Here is a 22,211-nt window from a genome sequence, read left to right as displayed (position 1 = left end):
GTTACTCGTTGACGGTTGTGATAATAGGGTTTAGAGTATGCCAAAGAGCAGGCTGGAGTATTTGTAGCTGGTAGGGTCACAAGTAGCACCAGGGCAATGTGGCCAATATGAGAGGGTATTATTGTTCTACAAAAAATCCACCCATGCCTTCGTGCTATCTAACAGGCAGTACACATGGAGCCGGCGTATCCCCTAGGTAGCCAGCCTCTTTGGCTTCTGATTCACACAGTCTCACCACGACGGTCATGAAATATTGCCTACATTGCATTCACGGCCCACTGGTAGCTGCCCAGAAAGATGGCTCCTCCCGCACTGATCCACATGATGCGCGGCCCAATGCCGGCAAAGAAGGGTCGTATGCCATGCATCTTGAGTATTTCCCTCACAATGGGTATGACGCCTTCCCTCTCCTTAGACAGCATAACGCGCGTCTTTAGCACGTCGAGCGGTGTCGTGATTCCCGCAGCCGTTGCCCCCGATATGCTTCCGTACAAGGCACTTTCGCCAGCGCTGACATCGAGTCCATCCCCCTTCCGCCTGCGCCCCCAGCCCTTCAACGCCTCCCACAACGGGAACTGGATCACGGTAAACGGCACCTCGCGCATGACGGTAATGCCCCAGCCCCGGTAGAGCTCCCTCCACACGCCGGTCAAGCCAATGGTTCGGTACTGCCCTAGTATCGCGCCGAACGCAGCCGCACTCGATCCACCGTGTAGTCCCGCCTGTGCTCTCTGCTTGACAACCTCGGTGGGCACCCGCACCGCGCACGCCGCCACCTCCCCCGAACTCGCAGCCACCATGTGTTCCAGCGGCGCCACCCAACCTTGGGCTTCCCGTTTCCGACCATGTATCAGTTCTTCAGGCGTCAGGGGGGTTAAGGCGTTCTGCCGCCGCGTGGCCAGGACATTCTTGACGCCTTCATAAGTACAGAAGAAGAAGGCTGCACCTGGTGCAGAGCCAACAACGGCTGAACCTATGCCGCGGTAGATGCCTCGGAAGCCGCCTGATGGAAAGAAGCCGGCTGCGGATTGGAGTCGGGTCTTGAGGGTGTCGAGAGGGTAGAGGGAGAGGTCGACGGTGGTTCCGGCCAAGCCGCCGGCGAGGAGGGCCGTAGTGTAGGGGGGTTGACTTGGTGACATGTCCTCAAAGTTGGTGATGGAGGTTGATCGGTAGGGCTCTTAGGAGGCCGAAGCCTCAAAACTTTCGTAAATGAAGCTATAATTGCATCAGTTCATTTGATCTCGATAAATTATTCATGATTCCAAAAATTGAAGCTGTCCGAGGTCGGATGTCTCGAGCTGCTCTAATGCGGTTAGTTTGCGCAGAAAAAATTGCCTAAAAAACGAGGCGATCGTGGAGCCTCACTAACCCGAATTGGAAATACCTGGTACCTCGATCAAACCAACATGATCCAGGACGAGAGCTGGCAAATCATTGACCAAAGTCTGTATTTGCTCAATATAGCAAGCAATATGTGATGGAATGGCTACGATCTCGCCAGTCGTGCACAGTAGTGCGCGAGCCATTCGCCTGGCCGAATTTCTCGATGCCCTGCGAGCCACATGCAAGCCGCGATTTCCCCATGCGCGCGGTAGCCAGCACCGGCCTGTCGTTCTGGCCATAAGCGGCGGCGTTGATTCCATGGCTCTGGCCTATTTGTGCTCCAAGGTCCGCCGTTTTGACCCGGACTTCAAGATCAGTGACAACCCAGTCCAGAAGTTCCAGGCCTTGGTTGTTGACCACGGCCTTCGAGAGGGTTCTAATCAAGAGGCTGAGGCCGTTTGCAAGGCTCTCTGGCAAATGGAGATACTCAGCGAGGTCCTGCCAATCAATTGGAACAAGGAAATTGGCCTAGGCACTGATCCCAACCTGCTTCCCAATCTCGAGAGCGTCGCCCGCAGAGTACGATACCGGAAGCTGGGCACGGTGTGCGCCAATCGCAAAGTTGCCAGCTTGATGCTTGCTCACCACCAAGATGATCAGTATGAGACGGTGCTCATGCGCTTGCTGAATGGCCATGGAAGTCGGGGCCTGCGCGGCATGCGCCGCGCTTCTGGCATTCCTGAGTGTGAAGGCGTTCACGGCGCCTACAATAGTGGTTGGATCGATGACCAGAGTCGTCAAATCCCTTACTACAACACCAAACCTACCCAGAGGCAACGCAAGTACCTAAGGTATGACCTTCGACACAGCATCAACATGCTGCTACAAGAAGACGAGCCCGCTCAGGCAGAGGACCCCTGGGCCGGCGAAGAGAATTACGGCGCGTACTCCTATCTCAACAGGGACGTGAGCAAATCATTTGTGGTCGGCCTTCTTCCCATCGAAGATGGCGGTGTCAACATCTATCGCCCTCTCCTCGAATTCAGTAAGGACAGGCTCGTTGCAACGTGTCTCGAGAATAACGTCCCATGGTGGGAGGACCACACTAACAAAGATCCGACTTTGACTATGCGAAATGCTGTACGGCATCTGTGGAAGAACTTTGAGCTTCCCCAAGCTCTTCAGAAACCAGCCATTCTGGAACTGAGGGAACGGTCCGAATGTCGTGCCCAGGCCCTGGAGGCTGAAGCCAACAGACTGCTCCAACAAACTATCCTTCATGATTTCCAACCACAGGTAGGCACACTAGTGGTCCAGTTTCCGGAACTGAAGCCGCCCAAGTCCACAAAGTATCGGCCAACTTCAGAACGATATCAGGGTTGGGTATCCCGAAAGCGCGAGGTGGCAGGTCTACTCATCCAGCGAATACTTGCCCTTGTTAGTCCCGAGACACAGACGGCACCACTCGCAAATCTTCAAAATGTCATATCTCGTCTCTTCCCCTCGCTTGGCAACTCAGCTGCAGAACTGGTGGCGACGCCCAAGGCATTTCCCATCGCGGGAGTCCATTTCATGCCCATCGAATCGACACCCCAATCTGTCGCCATGTCTACTCATCCACGGACATGGTACCTGGCACGCTTGCCCTACCCAAAGAACCGGCCTCTCCCAACCTGGCGCACTCCCTACTGGTCTTTGACCGAACAGATTGCGAAGCACCGCAAGCGGGTCCACTGGAAGTGGTCCACATGGCTCCGTTGGCACTTTTGGGATGGCCGTTACTGGGTGCGGCTAGCCCACCGCCTGCCCTACCGTGTGGTCGTCATGCCCTTCTTAATCGAGCACGCCAAGTCCTTCAGGGAATCACTATTGCCTAGGGAGCGAAAGCGACTCAACGAGGCACTGAAGAAATATACTCCCGGCAAAGTTCGATACACCCTCCCGGCCATCTACTGCGAGGAGTACCTCGACCTCGACAACGTGGTGCCCCGGCCAAATTACCCGACTCCTAGGGATGAGGCGGCAACGGACGAAGAGGCAAAACAGAACTGGCGGCCCATAAAAGCCCTCGATACGTCCAAGATGAGGATGCTGGCTCTCCCATCCTTGGATATACAGGTGCCAGAACTGGATAAGTGGCTTTTGTACGAGATGAGGTACAAGCGGGCGGACCGAAATACCCTGCAGATGGCCGGCACCTTGGCCAGGAGCCCAGTCCGGGCGACGCGAAGAGTTGGCAGAGCGGTAAGAAGCATGAAGGGCCGGATCAGACTTACGCGGACGGCCGGGTTTCGATCACGCTCGTCTAACAGGTGAAATGTCCAGCTTTGTATATATTCCGCAGGCTTTGGTCCTGGTCCCTCGCCCATTTGTGTATAATGACGAGATGACGTCTTACAAAAATACTAGCATCTAGGCGATAAAACAGCTGGAGTTGCTATACGGCATGATACTTAGAGTCATTAGTAGGTACTCTCGCGTTTTTTTTCCGGCTCTTTTTCTGAATGCCTGACTCTCCGATAACTCTCCACCACCTATTCCCGACGGATGCAGAATCTCGTCTGTGCGAGCAGACAAATTATGTAGTCTTTCTCCCATATTACATCAGTCGGCCTGACAATCGTTGGGGCTGGTTTGAAGACAGTCTTTCCAAGTTTATTGCATTTAAGAGAGAACGCACCTCTCGACAGACAGACATGCAGCCACTATATTATGGAAGATGTATGGCCTATTTGTGGGGTGGGTGTCTGTGGCTTCAGTATTTTTGGGCGTTATGTACGGCTCTGGGTATGTGTACGTGACTGGCTTATGTATCCACCGCGGCCAGTGATGTGCTGCCTTTTCATTAGAAACAGATATATACCACTCTCGCCGGTTTGCATTTGTCTTCAAACCCAATAGAAGTTATCAGACCAAAGATGTCTGACCAGTTTATTCAATTTGGTCGTCTCGCTGCCCAATATATCCACCCCCCTTTTCATCCTCCTCGCTCTCCTTCTTCAGCTTCTTAATTTTCTCCATGCCCTGAGGCGACGTCTCATACAGCTGCGACATGCGTAACAAACTGTTCCGCACCTGCTTGACAGCCTCTCTATCGGGCGACGGGCTGCAATCTCTGGCATCCGCAATCGCGACTGGCACTTGTCTCCCTTTAATCCCAAGAATCAGCACTTCATTCAACTGATCCAACTGAATCCCCGCCCTTTCCTCTTCAGGAATCGAAGGCATGCTGGACAACGAACCTGCGCTCTTGTGGCTCGACTTGTCCTCGGCGTTACCGCTGGCACTGCTGCTGCTAGCGATACTGACAGGGATTCCCGCGAGTCGCTTCCTCTTGCACTCCAGACACAAGCCCTGGGTGGGACGCGTGGCGACGCGCCGCTTGCAGGAAAGCAATCCAGGCGGAATCTTGGAAGGGGGGGTGGGCAATAGGGTGGGCTGGATCAGTATCATCTCGTCCTTCTCGTCACAGCGGCGCGCGATGTGGCAGTGGTACGTGTTTTGGTATTGGCGGTGTTGGCATTCATGGTGAAGGGTCTGGACCTCGGTACACATCGTGGCGGTGATTTGAAGAGAGTTGTTGTATTTTCTACGATAGGAGTGGGATAATGTGTGTTGTCGTCAGCTGCTTGCGACCCTGGCAAAATGAAAAATGTATTTTGTTTTCCAAAGTTGAATTGGACGATGAGAGGAAAATAATGTGAATTGGCAAGCGCAGCTGGGCAAAGGTATCCGTGATTATGAGGATGTTGAAATGGGAAAAGCGAACTGCCAGCAATTCGAAAGATTGTATCTTAGTAGTCGTCACGATGGCTTCATATGTATTTTCACTTCTGTGCTCTACAAAGGTTGAGTCATGCTCCCCTTTTTATTTTAATTTTATTTTAACTCTGCCTGGCCCAGGTTCTAGACACGATGACTATTGTTCGCCAAATTTGGACCAAAGACAACCGAGAATATGGGACTTTTGGCCATGGCTCAATGAATCCCGAGAAAGCTTACATGTATATGATAAAGGAAGCTGGGGCTATTGTAAGCTGTGGATCACGGCTAGGTAGCGTGCTACGTACGGGGTATCCTTTGTTGTCGGGTTAGTTTGAAAACTTATTTTGACAATCAAGAGCGGTGCGCTTAGGGACAGCTGTTCTGGACAACGTTACGGGAGTTTCCATACCTTTGGAAAGTGAGTAATACTGAAGCAAATCGCAGAGACCGCTGGCAATGCCAACTCGACTTGGAGACCTTGTTCCTATTTGATCCAGGGGGGCCGTGAAGCTTATATTGTCGATCCCAACGGAGAAGCCACTGAACTACCTTCTCCGAACGGTATGTGAATGGCTCGCCCACATAAATTATATTGTATGTTCTGCAGCAGCGGAGAAACACAGAATTGTTTCCTACAAAAGAAAATATCATCATGAACCTCTCCAACTTCAGACAGGTTCCTGCTATACCACCCATGCACTCTTCCAAAAGAGAGACATCCAAGATATACAAGCTGCACCCAATATATACCCTCACACAAAACCACACACTCACACCTGCTAGATCAACCACCCAAGCAAACTATCACCATGTTCAGAACATCAGCCATAGTGATCTGCTGCTTATCCTGCGACACGACATCCTTCAAACACGAAGAACGCCACGGCCCTCACAGGCGAGGCTGGGGCTACCCCGATCCGTTGCAGTCGATGCCCTATTATCGGGGTTACTACATTCGGGATGTCTACTTCATCCAGCCCGAGGACTCGCACCAGTGCTACGAGTGTCTGACGAAGCTATACATGATCGAGCCTTTACAGCGCTTGCGCGACGAGATAAAGGCTGAGGAGGCGAAGTTAATCGAGAAAGAGAACAAGAGAAAGGCGGCGGAGGAGAATAAGGATAGAGAGCAGCATCGGCTAGAGATGAGTGCCATCCTCCATTCAAATGAACATGAGCAAAACAAGAACCATCAGTCGCGGATGAGTCGCCTCGTCTCGAATGTCGACGCCCTCAGGTTGGACCCCTATTCGCTGCGGCCGTCTCACCTTAGACGCTTCTAAAAGGGGGTGGGGGGTATCTTCCAGCGAATTCGCGTTTCCTTTTTACCTGCCAGGCCAAAAAAAGGGACTCGTTTTGGCTCCAATTTGCTCTAGTACAGGTCCATATTTTCGAAGTCGGAGCAATTTGTCACCAGTGTTGAAGGAGGTATTCTTGAATACGCAAGTATGAGCTTAAGATAGAAAATAGACGGTGGAGGCTGGACATGAACATTTCCTGTCAGTGTGTATTGTATCGACATATTTGTTTCCATGTCGTTTTCCTGAGCATGTAAAACACAAACTCCAAACCCAAGCATACCACCTTGAAGCAACCAGAACGCCGTATCCCCGACTTGTACGTCGTCAACGAATGCTAAAGTAGTTATATTTTCCTTCGTGGCCGTCATTCGTAGTCGAGCATCTCAGATCCCGTGTTTGCTCCTAATTCTTCTCCTAGCGTGTTCTTCTTGATCATGTGTCCCCAATCACTGCGTCTAAGCTTCCCATCATGGTATTGACTACGATGGTGGAGCCGTTACCACTCTTCCCCTTGTGTGCCTTCATCATGGTTCCAGGCCAGCCGCCGGTAGATTTGGTTACTCTGACGTCCTTGCCCTTGACGTTGAGCGTGCCGCTAGTCGACTGGGCTTGCAGATCTCCTACCCAGGATTGTGGGTAACGCAGTCCCACGTCGGAGCTAGTCGACTTGTGCAGAGCCTGCAGGCAGTCAAACGGTCGGGCAACGGCAGCCGCCCTGCGGCTGCCCGCGATACTGTCAGGTGGAGACACAGGCTGGATTGAATCATGTGAATCCCCGTTTCCGATAGGCTGGTAAGGAATATACTTTTGCTCTCTGGTGGCCTTTTTGCTCCCAAACCAAACAGGTTCAAGTATGCGAATTGCCGTCGTGCCACTTGTAGTTGTCGTCTCTAGCTGTGCAGGTCGCGAGGCTGATAGCTTGTCCGAGTCGATAACAGGGAGTAGATCAACGGCGATGTCACTAGCCGTACTCTTCAATTCGACACCCGAGCCAAAGGCGAATGCACCGTGGATACCGCCCGAGGTTGATTTGAGATCAACCAGGTATTCGCGTAAGAGTATCTGGTCAACCAAATGAACAGGCTCGGTCGCATGTATATAGCCTGAGATAGAGCTGATAGACAGTATAGCTGGCTTGGGGTCAGACTCGAGCACCGATTTAGGCGTGATGCTGACTTTGACGTCGCCAGCCGTAGTGTGAAGCCCCAATACATCGTAAAGGGGCCAGTTTCCGTTGATCTTGCCAGATGTGCTTGTGACCTCAGTAACGCGCGAATCCAGGTTGTAAGATTGCTTGGCCGGGACAAAGGTGTAGTCTGGATTCTCATTGAAGACCAAACCCAGGTTCTCATACGAGAGGGGCTTGTCAGCACCAGACACGATGTCTCCCGTGATTGACGTGATCCTAGAGTAACCGTCGACCTGGATGGACAAGTCGTCCAACAAAAGAATATCAAGCTGAATAGCGCCAATCTTGAGCTCTTTTAGCTGGCCTCCCTTGGGCACCCAGATAGTCGCCCGCATTTCCACGCAAGGCACGTCACCCGAGTCAAGGGAAGCAAATTTCTTAGGCACACTAACCCTCATGGCCTGCAGGTCCTTATCGGCAAAGACATCTAGCCGCAGGTTCTCGTCGTTGGTGACGATTTCCAGTATGATGCGGGGTTCTCCCCCACCATCAAGCAGTCGTAGGTTGACCTGGCCACCGACTCTGACTTGCGAGTTACCTCCATGATTGTGCGAATCTTGCACAAATGTCAGGTTTTGGTTCTTGCCAAAGTCAACGGCCAAAATTTGGTCTGGGAAGCGGAGCGATGCGTCCGTGCAGAAGGTTGGTTGCAATGGCTGTGAGCTAGGTGCGCCTGGTGCTGTGGGTGGTTGCTGGGGTTCTTCTGGTGGCCGCTCAACCCCATCAGAAGGGACCTGGGGTCTGATGCTGTTTTTCTTCAAAATCATCAGTCGACGGTAAGAAAAGATTCTTTGCGCAAAAAGAAGAGGGAGCGACAAGTACAACAAAAGTCTTGAAAGGGCTGGACTTACATTCTCCCCTCCCTTGAAGACTCGATATGAACTTGCCAGAAACCCAACAGTTACAGCAAGCAAGATCACGGTAAGCATCAGCATGCGCCAACTCATCCACGGCAGCAGACGTTTTCTGATGCGCCGCGCCCACAGAGGGCTGCGTTGTGGTTCGTCACCTTCACCTGGCTCAGCCATGCTCTCGGGGTCTTGCCCCAGCAGCCGCTCATTCTCGATACCCATATTGTAAGTGATGGTGCTGTAGTTCCTGGCTTGGTTGGACGGGCTTGCGGGAGAGAGGGGGGACGTAGGTGAGGGCGAGTAGGGAGGCGGCGCGTCAGAATATAAAGAGGGAGCACGTCCTATGAAGGGGCCCGCTCGTACCTGCTGTTGTGATCCCGATGGCACTGTCGATGTCGACGCTGCTGCTGATGACGAGGACGGAATGTAGAGTGGATAAGACGGGTACGAGGTGGTATTATGCCGAGCAGGTTGGGCAAACGAGCTCGCTTGCCTTTGTTCGCTGTAGTACGAAGCGCCGGGAGTGTGATGATATGAACGGCGGGAATGTGCAAGAGGCGCCTCGTCTGCCTCGCGTGCTTTGGACTCTGCAGCTGTCTCTAATGGCCGTTGCAGTGTGGGGTCGATGAGCATAACATTAGGCACATGCGGCACGACATTGGACGACGAAGAAGGCGCGAAGAACCCATCTGAAGGCGACAGCTGGTTCACAGAGACATCCTCGTCGCCGTCTGAGTCGTTGGCGGCCGAGTATGGACCGTCGTCGGCCATGGTTTGGCTGTTGAAACAGTCTTGGCGGGGTTGCTGAAACTATTGCCAAGAGCGCTCGGTACTCACTCGAAACTGTTTGGCCGTCTTACCGCAAACGTAAAACGACTTACAGTTGAGTTACGACAGCGACTGGATCAATTGAATCAATCTATGCGCTACTTGCGACAACAATGGGACTAATATGAGTCTGTCGTGAGGTGGAAGAACACGAGAGACATCCAGATGGGTGAGGTTTGATTCGGCGAGACTAGTAACGAACGACACCGCCGTTCAAAAGCGTTGTCGAAAACCGAGAGTCTGGAAATGGACCAATGACTGCTTCGCAAGGCCTGGCTGGAAAGAGTCTGATTGATGCAGGCTGCATCAGTTCGCAGAGGCACGTCGTAAGCCCTGTAGATCCATCCGCTGGGCTGGGAAAGGCGATAACGACGCAAACCTGGCTCTGCATGTACTTCGTACTCAACTCACTGTAGCCGTACTGGAAGCGCTAGAATACATTGACACTGGCTGTCATTGCCAGCAGGATACATGGCGAGTCTAGACCTCAGAATTCGAAGGCTCGTAGGTTGTATACCAAAAAGGAAGCTCACTAACTCGAGGCCAAACCTGATTGGCTACATGGCCCAACGTCGTTCCGATGATTACGGCGGCACGGCTAATCGTCAGCGACCGACTATACCCTACTTTGATAGACCCGCCTCTCCAGCTTCCCGCTCTCGTTCACGTCCTTGCTTCCATTAGCGAACCCGCCCCTCTAGATCTCGTCGTCCAATCATGCCCCGGCGCATCACTTTCGTCAAGTCACAAAGATTCGTGGACAGGCCTTGGGATTTTATCACTTGTTAGCTAGTCACCCTCCAACGTGACGAATCACCCAGTATGACATGCATTGATGATGACGCCACCTCATGTCCCTGGGAGACTTGGGCCTCGCAGGTTCGCTGTACCTCTATCTGTATCGATTTTGGAGTTGGGTGATGCCAAGGCTGACGCATATAAGGCTGATAATCTCAACCTGCCTTACGTCTCACAGCTGGCTTCGACGCTCACGGGAGGGTCCCCTATCTCTATTTTTTCCTTTCTTCTCTCGTGTTTTTGCGTAATGACAGCCAAGCTCATGAAAGTGTCCACCTGCTGAATTTGGTCACAGACAGCGGAACAAGCATTGTCCTCCAAGTATCCGGTCACGCTACTCAGTACAAGATTATAACAGAATATCAACTTCTTCTTCTTCTCCTCGTGGATGGAGCTAATGGCTAGAAGGTTCGTGTAGCTACAAACCATAACACGGTGTCGATAGTACTGTGGGTGTTCCTCGGTTCAAATTGGAGACTCCAAGTAGAGTCATTTTCCCGATGACACAACTCCTTTTACCGGGTTGCTTCTGCATATTCGCCCACGGCGTCGACCCCTACCGCGGCCGCTGCGGTCGTTACAGCGATACTCCAACGCATGAAGATAATAATAACGCCCCCAGCGTATGGCTTTGTGCAAGCATTAGGTTCGATAAGAGAAGACTGCATCTTGTCCAAGATATTTGCTGCAACAAAGCCTAAATGATGAGGCGATTGCCGTCAGCACTTCCTGAGGCTTTTGCCAATCAGTGTTGGAGAAGAACTAGAGGTTATCCGCACAATCGCCAAAATGGCCGTGATTTCTGTTCCGAGCTGCAGATCCGGTAATGAACTGTAGTAGGCCCAACGTCAGTCCATACACTAGTGCCTACAGCAGGAGCCTGCTTCCGTGTATCATATTTTCAAGCTTGCCAAAGCCATATGATGAGGGATTTCCTTTCTCCCACTAGCAATTAAAGCTGACTCACTGGGCATCCAGATGATGCTTCACGGATGTCTGGCGAAGCCTCCGTCCAAACACACCTAGTCAAGGGATCATGGTTCGGTCAAAAGTGCCATTATTGAGAAAATGCTCTCACCAAGTCTTCCAGTGACGGTCATGTTGTGAATCATAAGTTCTAGGAGTTGCTCAGATTCAGCCGTCACAGCTTTCCCTTGCTTTACTTCCACTCGAGCATCCATCTTCCCTTGCACAACAAGCCTCGCCGCATTTCTCGAGTTCCCTGTCTTCAAATGGCCAGCTTCTTCAGCCGAACAGAGGCCAACTCCGTCTATGTCGTTCCACGCCATCCTGCATCTTTTCAAAACAGGCATCTTCGTTCGTTGATGCGTAACATCACCTCGTCATTCCAATATCACGCCGTCTGCCATGCCCGTATCTTCATTGCCAACGTGCTTCTTGTGCTGATTCAACCCTGTTTCGCCACGTGAGAGCAGTACAGCTATAGGGTCCTGTATTCGATATATCTCCTACTCTGCTGGTGCCTCATTCGGCATAACATCCTTCTTCACAATAGAAGAAATCGATCTTGCGAGTCAGATTGTCGCCGAGCTCTGTCCTATGGGCACGTCAGCTAGACATGATTGAAACTATCAATAAATAGACATCAACCTACCTAACTTCTCTCAGTGTCCACGCTCTCGACGGGAATTTCGTATGCCTAGCTGCCAGGCAATTAGAGCAAAGCCCATGTGTTCGAGATGCTCTGCGATGATGCAGACAAATCCGAGGCTTACGTCTGAGAGATGGAAGCCTTTGTTTAAGAAAACGTCCGGGCACTGGACTCATCTAATGACTCTTTAGACGTCTCAAATGCTAGGCACCTAGTTCTCACAAGAGCTAGTATTCGAAGCCATGAAGGCCAAAACTGGCGTACGTAGATTGTTGGATCATGGTCCACTTCGTTGTCTTCAGGCTTTCGCAGGTCTCGACGAGGATTCACTTCACATTCGAAACTCATGATGACACTAAACGCGACCGGATTGCTTCGGATGCAGCTGTCCTCTATTATTTCCTGAAGAGCGTACACCATAGCTTGGCGAATAGATTGGTGGTTGTGTTTCTGAGGAGCATTTTGAATCTGACTCATTGGTTCGTGTACTGATGACGTCCGCCGCAACAGAATAACCAAGCCATAACTCGTATCTTTTAAGAGCGTCTGAAAAATTTCACTCATCAGTTACCTGACCTACTTCTGCACCGTTGGAGCTTACGGGTGGGAACATACTGATGACCGCAATGTTGGTTAGGTGCGACTACCGTGTTTGGAGACAAGTTAACATCTGGTCTTTCAACTTTGCCAGACAATCGAGGACAACATAGGCCAAATGACTTTGCATGATGACGGCTGTTTCTCCTGGTCCAGTCTCAACAACTGGCCATCACAGGCTCTCATTTATGGAGACATGACCCATCTCATCATTGACCCTCCTCAGAAACCGGATTCCGCGCTATCGTCTGCAGAATTCCTTGGCCTTAACAACAAAATCTCATATGGCTCGTATGCGCATGAGGTTGCAACCCACGAACTTCAACAACCTCGCCAGAGACTTGTCCGACGTCAGCCTAGTGCCTGTTTCTCTTTCCAACTGTCAACCCTAGTCGCCCGAGAGTCCTCTCGAGCAACAGGAATATATACATGCTTAATTCAAGTGAACGGTTGAGGATCATTTCCAGCCCTGCCTATCTACCTCCGCCCATCTAGTACGTCCTAAAGTTGACAGACTAGACTATCTCCCGTACCAATTTCTTTCTAATTCGTTGGAACAACTACTGCTCAAGCCTCGACCCTTATTCCCGAATGCCTTTGAACTTGAGGCTTCCATTAGCCTATATGGGATTTTGGACTTTCGATTCGGGAATATTTAGAAATATACCCGACTTCTCTCTTTGGGTGGGGTTTGCAATGTCACGTTATCTAGCTGTCTATACTTGGAAGACATAGTCCGTCGCTTGGATCATTTCCTTGGACAAAGTTTCCACGATGATCACGACAGTATACAGAATGGTCTCTTGATTTCTTTCATGGTCTCTCCTTTACGATGTCACATCCTTCCTAACAAGCTTATATTTCATAATAATCTAATAATGATTGAACTGTATCCAGTTAATCTGTACCGAACATGGCACTTGCCGGTCAATTGAATTATCCTAGAGAGGTATATCCCCTCGCCGAACCACCCGGACTACTTCTTGATTGAGCATACTGAATCACGCATGCCCCATCTGCATAACAATCTGTACGATGCTTTCCGAAAGTAGTTCCATGCCCGTCGTGTGTATCAACGTACTAAAGTCAACAGTAAAGTAGGGCATCAGCCAAAATATTTGCCTTAAGCTTCTTCCTCGCAGACACTCTTGGAATCGCACGCTCTGAAAAACTCTGGAGGCGTCGAGGCTTCGATTATTAAGTTAAATATATTTTCCATGTAATTAGATTGCGATTAAGGTTTGGGAAGTTGACATACTTTCTTAATGCCGTGAGGCAGCTTCGAATGCACATCAAGGTACAGTACTTGTAAGACCCACGTACCGGGAACCACAGTAACTTATGTGTTCAATGAATGAATTTTCCAAGTGAATGCTGTGAGAGTATCGGGTGTATGGTTCCCACTAGGACAGAAGAGTTCACAGTTCAAGTTCGCAGTCGACCTCACATATCTATGCATAGCTGAAGTCATAATTCAGGGGCAACATTACTAATTACACTGTATGTCCGTGTACGGCACACCTTGAAGTCGTAAAGCAATCCACTGAAGCATGGCGTACATATCAATTTTCTAGCCACTATTTCAAATTTCATTATTTCCAGTTCCTTCGTTGACCTTGATGGCCACGTCACCGTGATATTCACCGTGCAAGTATCATCCGTTGGCATCCTCCCCAACCATATATATTCAAAGTTGTAATTTATGATTAGGCAATGCAACGTACAACGCAGTTCGGGACTGATGAGACAGACGCATCAGAACCAAAATACTTGTCCCCAAGGCTATTCCAGCGTGACGTTAGGCGTGAGGGTTACTTAATTTGGAAAGTGGCAGCCTTGGGGAGGGGAAGGGGAAGGGGCGTGCAGATTCGTATTGCTTTTCCAACCTACCATTCCCACCAGAAGTTTCGCGTACGTCTAGTCACATGTTGATATCAGTGCGGAAATTCTGTTTGGCAACCAGACAAGATGGCGCCCGCTTGATGCTCCGTAAACCGCCGGACTGAACGAACTGCACACATGGCCGGTGTTTTCATAGGCTTAAGCATGAATAGTGCATTTGATCTCTTAGGTTGATATGTTCGGTTGTCAACAACAACATTTCTATCGCCACGCTAAGCGCTATGTGGGTTCTCTGGTTTGAGGTGCTATTAGCTAGCTGGTGACGTCTACATATTGAAAAAGAGCGTAGAGGCACCAAATGTAACTAGAAACAACAATATGAGAAGCAGAGGCACAATGGAGACTATGGAAATGAACTAGCCAACGACGGGGTATCGTCACATCTCTGTGGAACAGGCACATTGCCGTGTTTCCCTTCAGCCACAGCGGAGGAGATGGTCCAATACTACTTTCCATTCCTGTGAAGAGATCTCTAGGAGCTCATGCAGAATTGGACATGTAATTGAGGAAGGTGATGCTGAGACATTGTAGAGAGGACTGGCTCGGTGTTCAGTTTCCTATCTCTGGCATTCAGGTTATGGGATCGCTGGAGGCAGATTCTGGCCATCCAGCTTGAAAGATTAGGCTGTAGTACGGCAATCATGGAAACCATATTTCTTCATTCGATAAAGACCTACGGGCATCTCAGGGAACGGCAAACACTCCCGGCGATCATACCATCCAGCTATTTGAGAAAACCGATGCTGCTGTCACTCACTGTCATGAGAGGAAACAGCAGGCAGCGCTTGACGTTGATCGAAGGCTGACTTGGTAGCATCTAATACAACAAGGCACCCGTCGACTACATGTCTACGGGAGGGTTGACCCCCCGAGGGGCATTCTGAAGCTGATCGAGGTCGGAGATGTAAATGTGGACTCATTTACGTGCGTCATATTTCATTGAGGAGCGCTCACGCCGATAGCCACGCTGTGGTTCCAGGAGTAGCTTCTCGACCCAACGGATTAACAACATGTCAAGCTAAGAAGTCCAACTTATTGCAAGTCTGGATACCAACACGTCCTCTCCCACTAATGGACACATTCGCCGACACACTCCGGGAAAAGATTATTTCCTCCGGAAGATGAAATCAATTGTCCCGACGGTGCCCATCGTGCCCTGTCGTCATTCCAATTCGCAGACGTAAAAAGTGACGGCCTTGCTGGATCGAAATTGGACGTATATACGACCCCATCAGCTGATTTTGACAGCCTTCTCCACATATCCCATCGCGGTTTCACCTGATGCGCAATATCCATCTCCTAGAGCAGCAAGTGTCATGGTGCAAAGTTTGTCCCTCCCTGCCTCAAAGACTTTTCTCCCAGCCGCATGTATCGGGAATTGGAGAGGCAGGCTCTTTTGCGTGGATGTCGTCCGGAATCTTAACCGACTTGGGTCGTAAACACAGGCTATGAAAGGAAGGCATGTCGTTATTGTGAACCAACTTTGGTGACAATTGGCTCGTGGCTCCTGAGGTCCCGCACTCTTAGGCTATTTTAAATGCGTGCAAGCCGTCCAGTTGGCCCGGAAGTCAGATCCGGGTGCATGAGTGGGTTTGCTTTCCTGCCCGATGAGGCAGCTCTGCAATCAACTGGGCCAACCGCCCCCTGGTTGATGGATCCATGCGATATACGTTGTAGTACATTTATTCCTTGCGTGTTTGGGTCTTCTGTACGGCGCCTCGCCGGTGAGAAAAACACAGTGTCGGGTTGGGCACTAGTAGGTCCTACATAGTAGCTGTATACATACAGCCTATAGGGGTTGGGAGTGCGCGAAGGCGGTCTGCCGTCCAATTAATCACAAGAAAGTTGCCAAGATGCATGCTGTTGGGGCCATATCCCGGGTTTACAGTCTAATGTTCCCTGTAAGCCTCATCAACCAAGGACGATCGCCAGTCTTGAGTGCATATTGTCAGACCTTTCAATATTTCCGAGATGCGCTACTGTATGTCTCAATTCCTATGGTATGTCGTTAATACTGGAGACGCATGGGAGCGGCTGCCGTGACAGCTTTCTCCTCAACCCAAGCGTGTGGGCACTGCTGAGTCTGCTGACTACTTGGGTTACACGCCGGGCTTTGGACGTAGCAAGTCGAACCACGGCGCCCTCGTCTACACGAATAGTGTTCTAGCGTCCATTGGATAGGATAATAGTTTGAAGAGTCCAGCCTGTAGAAATTCAGGTCAAGCTTGTGGAAGGTGCACAACACTGATGCGCAAGGCCGCCCGTCGTTCGTTTCTGTGCCACATTGAAAGGCAAAAGCCCTGTATCGGTTTCATGCATACGCCGTGATAGCTTATTGTTTCGTCCACGGTTGACAACAGGATACGTGCAACCTACTATGTAGACGGAGCCGTTCAGCACCAAGGCATCGGATCGTGAATGCCCCTGAACCCGTTGTGGTGCGCTGTGCGGACAATCAGCAAGGCTGCCGCGAGTGCAAAGACCAACTGGTCTCCCAGAAACGGAAGGTCGGTTTCGAGGCGAATGGTTGGATGAAGTGCGACACGACCTTGTCGCGAGGCTGGCTGGGCCGCAAACAAAAAGAAGGTCTGGACCGCATCGTAAATCACCCGAATTGGACCACCTGACGCTAGGTAAGCTACGAGTATGGTTTAATGTGGATACCCAACGCACCGTTGGGTTGCAAACGGTGGGCAACGGGCTGACAACGACCTGTTAATCACCAATTGCAAACCATTGAAAAAGAGATCTATGCCACGGTGTTGGGAAACGGGGAGACCGAGTCGCATCACGTCCGGATAGATATTGCTAGCCTGCCGTCTGGCGTGCTTGGATGACTCGACCAGGGAACAGGCCAACCAAGTTCCCAAGGTTGGTTGGTTGAAAGATGGGAAAGCGTCTCGTTCGTCTATAAACCATACACAGTAGAACCCAACAAACAACCAGGAATGCGACAGCGAGTCAGCCGAGGAACCATTTGATCGAGGTGATGCCACAAGACACGGACACGAATCATGCCGTCAAGCTGTCCAAGTTGGCCAAAGCTTTTTACCAAGGTGCTTCTTCCGATACTGCAACAGAATGCGAGTCGAGATTTTTGGAACGTTGCGCAAATCGAATACTGCGAAGCGGTCGACTCATAGGACATCCAGGTATCAAGGCGTTTCAGTGGATATCACATTGTTTCACGTCGTCCACGAACCATCATGCAACGCAGGTATAAGGTGTAAGGTGCAGGGTGCCTAGATTTCCGGCTTGTCCGGTCGCATGCGAGGCAACGAGGCGCCGCCAATAGCCTTGGATCGAACCCAGCATAGAACGATTTCAGCCGCCTTCTACAGCGTTACTGGATTTGGCCGTTGACAGGGAGATCCCATGGGCAAATCGTTCCGTAGCGGCGGTGGCTTGGTTGGGGTTCCGCTGTCTCCATGTCTACGGTATCAGGCCAAAGTTTTCACCCCCCTGACAAGTACCAGTGTATCACTGCCAAGGCAACGCTATACTAATTCTGGCCTAGCCTACTGATGCTAACGAAAAGGTACTTTCACCTCTACTTCAACGGTGGTAAATCGAAAGCCGAAATTCATACTATTACAACGTTTTCTCTTAACCAGATCAAGATAACTATTAAGGCCTCTTCAAGCCAGGTAGCTAAGAGATCTAGTAGACCCCGGACTTTATCTCGTAAGTAAGAAGAAGAGCTCGTTACATATGTAACAAGTTCTAAGCAAGGCCGTAGAGCCTTATTCCTCCAGTTATCAATCATCCTTTTCTAGTCCCTCTTCTACCTTATTCCCTTGATCTAAACCCGATAGAGATATGCTAGAACTAGATAAAGGAATATTGAAGATAAATACGGTATTACTAAAAAGCCTAGCTATGATCGTCTTCGGATATGGGTAAAGGAGGCTTGGGATGAACTACCTAAGAGCTACTTACAGGAGCTTTTGAAGTTAATGCTAGAGAGGTGGGAAGTGGTGATCGCGGCTAACGGATTGCATACAAAGTACTAGTAAAATGTATTGAATGTATATGCTAAGAGTTGGCGCGTGCCAAGTTAGGGCACGGTACAAACACACAATTGAAAACTTACCCATGACAACATAGTAGTAGGATGGGCCAGAAAAATATTTTCATCTTTCCCACATTCTATTTTGGTGTGAGGCCTAGCCGTGACTTGGCAACGCTGTCGCAAGCAAGCATGGGATTGCCTGTTCATCATGCTGGAGACGCCCTAAAACTGGAACCACACATTGACGGGGGGAATAAAACAGTTTTCTTCACGATAGCTTCATGTCTATGACGGCTGCGGCCCACAGCCAATTTTGAGCTGTGTGCTCGGCACTTCCGACATTGCTTGCTGTCCGGCTCTATCCCCACTTGCGGAGTTGTCAGATTTCAAAGAGATCGAAACATGACCTCAATCGAGTCATCCAACGGTCGATTCTTCGAAAACATTTTGCGGTAATAGACCGGGGCCTGGGAGCACATGGTCGGTCAACTGCATTCCCTAGGCAGTTTCACTGGTAGCCCCGGCTCATTGGATTAGGCCAGGCTCCGTTCAGCTCCGAGATGTGCGATCTGCGTGGATGCGAAGAGAATTCGGCGGGAGAAACATCTACAATGTATCATCCGGAATCAGTGGAAGCAAGCGGTAACGTGACAGAGAACCCGGCAGGCCAACGGGTTTGCCGGGTCAGGTCTGTCGTTATCAGCAAAGGGCCCCAAGAGCCCCAGAGCCCCAGTTCACATATGCAGGTGTTCCGGGAATAACCAGCGGAACAAATCATATAGTTGACTGATGATTTGGACAGTGGGAGTCAAGCCAACATCATCTCGATTTTGCAGTGCCAGAGTTGATTTCAAAAAGTGGCTTACTGTGAGGAGCCAGTTTGGAGTTCCAAGCTTGCTAGGGTCGTCGCGTAGCATGTCGTCCAATATTCGCTGGTGCACACATTCAATCGACCAACAAAAACCTACCACCAGTGCAGCTTGTGGCTATGGCTTTGCCCTTCAACTGCCGATATCTACAGCACCAGGAAGCCCCAGATGGGTAGATCTACACTTGTCAGTTGTTGTTTCGTCTGTACGATCAGCAATCTGACATTTCTGACAAGGTGCTCCGCTGGGGGTTCCAGGTTTCATCAGTCGTAGCGGCCATTCGACCATCCATGCCGCTTCGGCATTTGGTTTATCTTGATTATCAGTTGATCAATCGAGGATCTCTGCCGACAAAGCACAGCTTGGCCATGCAAATAGTCTAATGCGCAATAAGAAGTGATGAGCGTCATCTACGCACAATATAGGGTTAGCCAGTAGGAAGGTGGAAACGGACCGCGTTATAACCCTAAGTCTGCTCGAGAGGCTGGCCATAGTCCGGAAACCGAAGAGAGATAGGAAGGTAGCAGGTCGCTACGACACGGGTAAATTAAACCGCATGCAGCGCCGCCCAATCCAGCTTGCGACATTCGAATGTTGGAAAATGTCAGATGGCCGCAGATGGCCATCTTGACGATTGCAGCTGGAACCACTGAAGAGGTTGCTAAATTGATTGGGCGACCGTCTGTCCGTCTGTGCAACGGGTGAAGACCGCGAGGCCGCATTGCAGCTGGTCACCGCATGCGGTGACTAGCTTCATTAGTTGCTGAGAAATCACCAGACAATCATCAGACAAGCTGACGAGAACAAAGTGAAGCGGGAATGATGCCATTGTTCCCCGTGCTTTGGGAGCTTGACAACGAAGGCTAACAACCTCATTTTTGGCAGGGATCGTCATCTATTCTCACAGCTATCCTCATGTCCGTATTACCAATTGACAGAACATCCGTCCAGGGCATGGCCGTGTAGGAATTGGCAGATACCATTACCTCTCTTACTCCGTCGACGCATCAACGTACGAGATGAAGTAACGGATGAAAGCCTGAGCCAACAAGAACATGGAAAGGCCGGTACGATTGCGTAATTAAATATGTGATTACCACAATGCTGCACATTGAACGATTTAGTGGCGTGCTGCCCGAGTGGAATGGCGCTGGTTTTGGCCGGGTTGGGCGAGCTTGGCAACTTGGGGCCATCGTCGCGCTCTTTGGACGTTTCTTTGCAGCTGGAGCATGGAGGAGTCGTGCTCCGCTCTGCACTGACTGGGCGTATCGGCCAGCTTCCAGCATTCTTCCATTGCAGCTTCGTCGCTGCTTTATCGCCAGCAACAGGAGAGCAAGAGAGCAACACGGGAAGCACCACACAAGTGCGGTAAGAGCAACGTCAATCTTCTCGGAGACTATGTGGGGCGTCATTTCTGATTGGCCTTTTGCCACCTTCCGTCTCTTCTAGCGTTCTTCTAGCGTTACGCCACTGTGGATATCTTTCCTGTCGCTGCGGCCAGTGTCTTGCCGGGGAGACCAAGTCAAAGTGCTTCCCGCAACCTTTTGGACAAAGAAAGGACTTCTTGTTGGACGAGGAATGGCTGCCATTACAACCGTACTTGCGTCTTCCGAGAGTCTCTACCAGGAGAAACAAAACCCGTGACACTGCATCAGCCTCGATCCGTGGATGGCCTCCCCTGTCGCGTGCTCAAAGCAAGGCTCAATTCAATCCAGTCAACAGAGCCGAAGGAGCGTTGTCTACGGCAAAGATAGGGGATACCCATGCAGACTCAGTGGCTCTACTACAGTACCATAGTACAGGACGGAGAATACCCCCGGCGATTCCCACTGCAACTCGGCCGCGTCGTCAGGGACGCTTGAAGTACCTTTGGCCGACTTGGGTACCTCTCCCAACCCTTTAATCTATTGTTCACCCGCACGCCGCTCGCTCGATCATTCTCAATCGACTTCATACGAGGAACCCACGAACATTCAAGCGTCTTTCTTTCCTCTCGAAACCTTATTTTTTTGTTTATTACGAACCCGATACCCCCAAGTCTGCTAGACTCTGCTTCAGTTGGGTCATCCTGTTTCTGGTGGAAGCGACGACCTGACGACACATTCGGCACCCGCCAACCCGTGCAACGAAGGCACCAAGAACAAAAGTAGACAGTGACCAACGCCCGCCGATCTCATCTTCCCCCAACGCCGTCCTCGCGCGTTTGACGATAGCTCCATATCCCATCCGTCAAATTTGCACAATTCGTGGCAAGCCCCGTTCGCTCGGTGTCTTGTCGCCCTACGTGTAAAACTGCAATAGCTGCGCCAATTGTCTCTGCAGACTGCAGCTTGTAGAACGACATTGAACCTTGGGAATACGCTCTTTGGACGGGACACAGCATAGAAGAGCACTAGAAGCCTTGGTTCGGCGTTCCGTGAATAATAAGCTTTCAGCAACAGCTTCGAGACTAGCGCAAAAGCATATCTTGCACGGGAGGCCTGGGCTTCGCCCTTCATTTTCGAAACTCTATTGTCAGCGAGTCTTCGCTCATCGACGCCAGCACCTTGGGCCCAAGAGCAAAGTTGGTTAAACCCACCTGGTAGACAAGACCAGGCAAGGACTACCCCCGACTTCTTGTTCCGAGGTCCTCAGTACCAGTCACCGTGGGTTGTTGGGGTTTCCGCATTGAACCAACATATACCATCAGCTACGGGTCGTTTGCTGTGGTGTATATTTCGCCTCGTTTCCAAAAGCGCGCTCCTCCACGGGCTGTGTATACCCGACACATCGCTGTTTCGTTTGGAGACAGTCTGCTGATACCCGTGCGGTGACCTAACGAGCTTCCAGTCATTGCACCCCCTGTGGCCGCCTTCCCTGGCAGCTCGCAGGTATTCGAAGCACGTGCTGCTGCTTTCGTGTTATCGGGAGAAACGTGGTAAAATACTTTTTGAATGGAGCGATAGTCTGGTTGGGGCGGACTCAACTGTAGTAAACCCCAGTTTGCTATTTGTCTACTACGACGCCAGACAAATCGCCCTCCTACGCAGTTGACTCTGGGACTGAAGACGGAAGAAATGGGCAGATCAAGCTTACGACGATCCTCGCCGACGTACTTAAGTCCATCTCCGAGGGAAATATCACCACCGTCGTCCGCCTATGACGACTGGGACTCCCAAACCGCC

General features: G+C 50.8%; 6 protein-coding genes across 6 annotated transcripts; 2 read left to right on the top strand and 4 right to left on the bottom strand.

Annotated features, from left to right (window-relative positions):
• Positions 1–97: 97 nt before the first annotated feature.
• On the bottom strand, positions 98–1,243 carry BCR38DRAFT_434413 (mitochondrial carrier domain-containing protein). The gene has a single exon (XM_040860306.1). The coding sequence runs from the start codon at positions 1,137–1,139 to the stop codon at positions 258–260; it is 882 nt and encodes a 293-aa protein (XP_040715664.1). The 5' UTR covers positions 1,140–1,243; the 3' UTR covers positions 98–257.
• Positions 1,244–1,482: 239 nt separating this feature from the next.
• Positions 1,483–3,639, top strand: BCR38DRAFT_342566 (uncharacterized protein; the record flags this gene model as incomplete). The annotated part of the gene is made up of 2 exons (XM_040855957.1): positions 1,483–3,303; positions 3,370–3,639. 2 exons carry the CDS (start codon positions 1,483–1,485, stop codon positions 3,637–3,639), a joined length of 2,091 nt encoding a protein of 696 aa, XP_040715663.1.
• Positions 3,640–4,254: 615 nt separating this feature from the next.
• BCR38DRAFT_409631 (uncharacterized protein) lies at positions 4,255–4,878 on the bottom strand (the record flags this gene model as incomplete). Its single annotated transcript, XM_040858390.1, has 1 exon — positions 4,255–4,878. The coding sequence occupies one exon, from the start codon at positions 4,876–4,878 to the stop codon at positions 4,255–4,257; it is 624 nt and encodes a 207-aa protein (XP_040715662.1).
• Positions 4,879–5,897: 1,019 nt separating this feature from the next.
• On the top strand, positions 5,898–6,371 carry BCR38DRAFT_409630 (uncharacterized protein; the record flags this gene model as incomplete). Its single annotated transcript, XM_040858389.1, has 1 exon — positions 5,898–6,371. One exon carries the CDS (start codon positions 5,898–5,900, stop codon positions 6,369–6,371), a length of 474 nt encoding a protein of 157 aa, XP_040715661.1.
• A 450-nt stretch (positions 6,372–6,821) lies between these two features.
• BCR38DRAFT_485384 (uncharacterized protein) lies at positions 6,822–9,200 on the bottom strand (the record flags this gene model as incomplete). Its single annotated transcript, XM_040863875.1, has 2 exons — positions 6,822–8,333; positions 8,430–9,200. The coding sequence occupies 2 exons, from the start codon at positions 9,198–9,200 to the stop codon at positions 6,822–6,824; spliced, it is 2,283 nt and encodes a 760-aa protein (XP_040715660.1).
• A 7,079-nt stretch (positions 9,201–16,279) lies between these two features.
• On the bottom strand, positions 16,280–17,055 carry BCR38DRAFT_210343 (uncharacterized protein). The gene is made up of 2 exons (XM_040854151.1): positions 16,840–17,055; positions 16,280–16,789 (listed from the first exon to the last, which is right to left on the bottom strand). The coding sequence occupies exons 1-2, from the start codon at positions 16,953–16,955 to the stop codon at positions 16,381–16,383; spliced, it is 525 nt and encodes a 174-aa protein (XP_040715659.1). The 5' UTR covers positions 16,956–17,055; the 3' UTR covers positions 16,280–16,380.
• Between the last annotated feature and the right edge of the window lie 5,156 nt (positions 17,056–22,211).

The sequence above is a fragment of the Pseudomassariella vexata genome (genome assembly GCF_002105095.1).
Source record: "Pseudomassariella vexata strain CBS 129021 chromosome Unknown BCR38scaffold_7, whole genome shotgun sequence".
NCBI classification, from domain to species: domain Eukaryota; kingdom Fungi; phylum Ascomycota; class Sordariomycetes; order Amphisphaeriales; family Pseudomassariaceae; genus Pseudomassariella; species Pseudomassariella vexata.
Note: the sequence above shows the minus strand (reverse complement) of the source record. Positions and strands in the feature narration are given on the sequence as shown.

What these genes read in the sequence shown, in the direction of transcription:
- BCR38DRAFT_434413 (XM_040860306.1), bottom strand. Translation starts at nt 1,139, where the DNA reads ATGTCACCAAGTCAACCCCCCTACACTACGGCCCTCCTCGCCGGCGGC.
- BCR38DRAFT_210343 (XM_040854151.1), bottom strand. Translation starts at nt 16,955, where the DNA reads ATGCGACTCGGTCTCCCCGTTTCCCAACACCGTGGCATAGATCTCTTT. An exon ending in CCACCGTTTGCAACCCAACG is followed by an intron (nt 16,790 to 16,839) that starts GTGCGTTGGGTA and finishes ACCTAGCGTCAG; the next exon opens with GTGGTCCAATTCGGGTGATT.